At 38.9% G+C, this 5564-nt stretch overlaps 1 protein-coding gene across 1 annotated transcript; it reads right to left on the reverse strand.

Moving 5' to 3' along the window:
• Positions 1-1039: 1039 nt before the first annotated feature.
• On the reverse strand, positions 1040-5153 carry LOC119662908. The gene is made up of 2 exons (XM_038072564.1): positions 2552-5153; positions 1040-2436 (listed from the first exon to the last, which is right to left on the reverse strand). Exons 1-2 carry the CDS (start codon positions 5151-5153, stop codon positions 1040-1042), a joined length of 3999 nt encoding a protein of 1332 aa, XP_037928492.1.
• Positions 5154-5564: the final 411 nt, after the last annotated feature.

The following is a 5564-nucleotide window of genomic DNA, read 5'->3' on the forward strand; positions in this document are numbered from 1 at the left end:
GACGAGAGTTCCAATTGTGTAATTAAGCAATTGTATAATAAATTAACATTCGATAACTGTCCGTCAAAAAGATTTCAAGTTATACAACCAGTTTGGAAAGAGCTTTGGACGCCCAATGCTTGGATATTCATTACACCAAATTTAACGACAATTCATGTAATTTGTCATATTGAACGTGAAGAAGTAGTTCTGAATTATACGGGAATCATTCATATTTCTCCAGATTGTGTAATACATTCTAAGACTATTCAACTGGAAGGAAGAATGATGAAAGAATTTCAATCAATCACACACCACGTTAAACCAATCAGCATGCAAAACATTTCAATACCTGACAGTAGAATGCATAAAATTACAAATGAAACCGTTATCCCATTGGTGCAAGATTTATCAACTATGCTTTTGTACTCCGCAAGGGATGCTCAAGACAACATGGACCAAGTCAACGAAATATCTTGGAAAACAATAATGACTCATCAATATTGAAAGAAATGGGTCATCGGGGCTACAGCTATAATAATAATCATATTCGTTGGAGTCTTATATTACATGTGTTACATTAAACCGAGAATACCATCAACATCAGCCAATAATCATACATCACCGTCCACTTACGATGTCGCTTGGTCTTGCACATAAACAACAACCTGCTGAGGCTAACAAATCTAGACCAACTCATAATACCAACGCAGAGCCGGCATAATGTTGACGAATCAACAAAAAATTAAGAACTAGGTCATGAGTTAATCGCTCACACCTGTTGCTTAATTTCTTGGTTGACGAATCAACAAAAAGTAAAAATTAGGTCATAAGTAAAGCATTCGCAACTATTGCTTATTAAGCAATTTGTGCGAATTAAGCAATAAGTTATTTTATTTATTGTATGTTTTGCAATTACGGTTGCATTTTATTTTGTATAAAAGAACAAATCAATTTAAATAAAATCAGTTGTTGAAAGTAAATCAACGTCTCACCAATCATTTATTGTTTCCCCCCACCAGTGGTAAGGGACATAAAGATTGTTAATGAACATTCTTGTTCAACACTCATTCGTAAAGTTACTCGCTCTGTTTTTTACTCTTATGAGCTCATTGTTATCCATATACACCTGCAACCTATATAACGGACTGTTCCTTTCTACTATTCTCCCCATTTTCAGTGTCGACCAATCTTCAAGTAGTTCCTGTTGCACGCTTTTGTATATTAAGAGCTTCGCGCGCTCAATATGTTGAACAGTCAAAATAACGTTTGTAGCATTGAAACCGCCACAACGAGCCTTAAGTTTCCCAATGTAGAGTAGCCAATTTGCAACTACACGATACAACTTGATCCAGGATGAAAAATATTCATAATTGAAACATGGTTGTGTCTCGCGATGATATGAAAATTTTGCACGAGTTTCACTGGTCTCCATCGGACCTAAGTCCACCTCAGTTGGCCATTTATCCTCGTCTTGTAGCAAAAATTCTGGTCCTTCGACCCACCGCTGCACATATTCGGGACTTTGTTTTGTTTTCGTTGCACTGTCTGCAGTATTTAATTTCGTGGGTACCCATCTCCACTCTTCCACGGTTGATGCTTCTTGAATTTCTGCAATGTGAAACATTACGAATTGTTGAAATTGACGTGGATCACCACGCAACCACTTTAGCACCGTTTTGGAATCGCTCCAAATGAAACGCTTTTTAATATCAAATGTGTGTACTTTACATATTGTATTCATAAGCCGTGTGCCAATTACAGCAGCTTGTAGCTCCATTCTTGGAATAGACATCGGTCGCATTGGAGCGACTTTGGTTTTTGCTGCTACGATCCTCATACTTACTCCATATTTATCTTTAATGCGGAAGTATGATACAGCTGCATAAGCAAACTCACTCGCATCTACGAATGTATGAATTTGTACATCACATGAACTTTCTTTTATGTATGGTGAATAACAACGGGGTACAGAAATATTAGCAAAAATAGGCATGCAGGCAACCCAAGCTAACCACTTGCCCATAAGATCGGGTACCAGTGGTTGATCCCAGTCGATTCCGCTTCTCCAAATATCCTGAATAAGTATTTTTAAATATGATGTGAGGCAAGCTGCCAGTCCCAATGGATCAAAAATGGACATTAAAATTTGAAGTACTTCTCTTTTAGTGGGTACAATTTCATCTGCAAAAACATTACGACGTAAACGAACGAATTTTAAAACATATTTAAAGCAATCTGACTTCGGGTCCCAATACATGCCGAGAATTTTTTCGATCGGAAGTGTGTCGATATTATTATCAAACGACTTACCCGTCTGTTCACCATTTTCGTTTAACGCAGCTAAAACTTCTGGTGCATTACTTGTCCAGCTTCTCATATGGAAACCACCTTGTTCATGTATGTTGCGAACTGCCTCGGCTAATGCTATTGCTTGTTCAATGGAATTTGTTGAATCTATAAAGTCATCCACGTAATGATTGTTTTTAATAGCGTACACTGCTCTAGAATTTTTTAGCTATAATTCTTTCTGCGTTCAGGTTTTGAATAAAATGCGCTATATATGGTGAACATCGCGCACCAAAGCTAACTACATTTAATTTATAAACGCAAATATTTTTAAATGTCTCGCTGAACCATAGAAATTTCTGAGCATCAGTATCTGCTTCTTGTACTAGAATTCGATGAAACATTTCAGCAATGTCACCACAGACAGCTATTCTTCCTATACGAAAATTTAATAATATGTTTATAAGTGGTCGCAGCATATCCGGCCCCTTCAGCAAAAAATCATTTAGTGACACTCCTTCAGCTTTGGCTGCAGCATCCCAAACTAATCTATGCTTTTTCGGTTTAAGTAGTTTGCGCACAATAAAAATTGGTAAATACCAAATCTTCCCACCTCGCTCGTTAATTGCTTCTGGTGGCAACTCAGTTGCGTAGCCCTTGCTGACTAAAGTAGTGATTTGTTCCTTTAGCTTTTGACACAATTCAGGGTCCCCATGCATTTTTCGACGTAAGCACTCCGCTCGACGTAATGCCATCGGCAAGCTATTTGGCAATTCGACTGTATCGGTGTTCCATGGCAAATTGACAACGTAGCGGTTTCCGCGTAACTGGCACTTGCGCATTATTTCCTCTGCTCGCTGATCCTCAACTGAAAGTAATTCTGCTTTTGGGGTAGCCACCGCGACATTCTCGTTTACTATAAATGTCTTTACTAACTCATGAAGCTCCCTATCAGCTTCTTGTCCACAGCTACATTTGTGTAGGTTTAAGTTGTTACGGTGGTTTAATTCACCACCACCAAAAACTGTCCAACCAAGACGTGTTTTCACCGCCACGGGTTCTTGCCAGCCACCCTCCCTCACCTTAAGTGCTGAAATTAAGTTTGGATTATTTACGCCGATAATCAGCATGGGGACAGCATTTGTATAACTTGCTAGAGGCAAGCCATCTAAATGCGGATACCCTTGTTTTATTTTATCAGCTGCAAAAGATTCTGCTGACATGCGTAAGTTGCTTACTGTGCGGACATTTTTCAATGGGAATTTTTTAGCTTGAGGAGCATTGGCAGAAATTTGTAAGTTGAGCCTTTTTGAGTTATTCTCCTGTCGACTGATATTACCTGTCCAATTAATGCATAGCGCATCCTGGATACCATCGTTTCCCAATTCATCGGCTAGACTTGCTTCAATAAGCGTTAGTGTTGACCCATCGTCCATCAATGCATATGTGTTAATAGTCCTTTTGGTGCCATATAAAGTAACTGGAAGAATTCGGCAATATGACCAGTTTTTATTCACTGATGAATTATGGTTGTTGAGTAACGCTTTGTTTGAGTATGGACTTAAACTTATTTGTTCTACTATATCCGATGAAACATTGTTAGCTGTAGAAGATATTGCTGGCGTAGATTGGTCTATCCGAGAATGCAGCATGGGGTGGTGTCGTGCATTGCAGCCATCAATGCCACACACTTTATTATTGAAACAGCGACGCCTATGCTCGCCTAAGCATTGTCGGCACAGCTTCTTTTCCTTGACAATGCGCCAGCGTTGATTGGTAGGCTCGTTCGTGAATATTTCACATTCCATTATTTTATGTCCGCCGCCACAAATGTAACACCTAACTGCCGTGGTTGTCATTTCAGCTGTCTGATGTACGTGCACTCGTCCTTCCTTTTTTAGTGGTTTATCTAAAAAAGAAGGTGTAGCTACTCTACTTGCCGCATTTGCTAAAGATGAGAGCCACGCTGAAAAATCGCGAAGTGTAGGTTCGGCTATTGATGCTGAATGTAGTGCCCATTTGAGCTTCATATCTTCAGCTAATTTACTTATTAGCTCATGTAATAAGAGTGGATTATTAAAATAACAATTCAGCTTACATGCCTCAATTGTTGCAACTACATTATTAATGTTGACTGCAAAGTCAAATAAATCGCCCAGCCTACCCCTTGGAGGCGGTAACTGACGCATTTTCTCAATTAATTTATTTAGAATAATTTCTGGTCGTCCAAAATACATACGAAGAGTGTTTATTATTTCTCCAACCATATTAGGCAACACCAACATATTGCGTACTACATCGCGCGCTTTACCAATGAGGCACCTCTGTAAGCGCATTAGACATTCATAATCGGAGAAACCTGCGATTTGCTTAGTTTGCTCGTACGCACTTATAAAAATGTGCCATTCTTCTGGATCGCCGCGGAACGTAGGCAAATCTCTCGGTATGCATTGACGCGCTGCTAGCTGAGACGGCGTAAGCGTGGGAGCGATCTGTAAGGTATAAAGAGATGGATTATTTACTAACCTTGGTGTACTCTGTAGATGAGGTTGGCCATGTGGCGAAAAGTGTTCATCAGCTACGGCTTGATGTGCATTCAGCTGAGGCAATTGCCCAACTTCAGGCAAATGTGATTCCACGATACCCTCGTCGTCACTATCTGCAGTGAGGATTTTAAATTTTTCCCGCAAATAGCTCTCCCTGATCTGCAACGACTCTTCTAGTTGTTGCAACTTAAGTTGTTTTATTCGAGTAATGTTGGCGCTGGGCTGCTGCTGTTGTCTACTATGTTGACCATCATCACCATCTGCATCTCCAACTTCAAGTATGGCTGCTGATGTTAAACCTTTTTGAAGAGGCAGCTCCACGTCATTATCATTTTCCATATTATAAAGATTTTTTAAGGTTTTCTTGTTGCAAAAATAAGATTATAAATACATAAGATTATACCTCCAAAACCAAAATAAGATTATACCTCCAAAACCTAAGCGCTTCATGTGATACAAATTACTCCCTCTGGAAAGAATAACAGACCGATTGCTTATCAACCACCTATACGCAAAATAGACAACTAATGGGCAAAAAGTGATATTGAAAAAGCTGAAACATTCGCTTTACATTTGGACCAGGTCTTTAAACCAAATGATAACGAAAATATGCCTAATATCATGAAACAAAGGACAAATTTTGTACAAGAGTCTTATCAATTGGAACTTCCAATTTCAAGATATACTATTAATGAAGTTAGGAATATAATAACAATGTTAAAAGTAAAAAAAGCTCCTGGATACGATTTA

The sequence above is a fragment of the Teleopsis dalmanni genome, chromosome 1 (assembly GCF_002237135.1).
Source record: "Teleopsis dalmanni isolate 2A chromosome 1, ASM223713v2, whole genome shotgun sequence".
In the NCBI taxonomy this organism is placed as follows: Eukaryota; Metazoa; Arthropoda; class Insecta; order Diptera; family Diopsidae; genus Teleopsis; species Teleopsis dalmanni.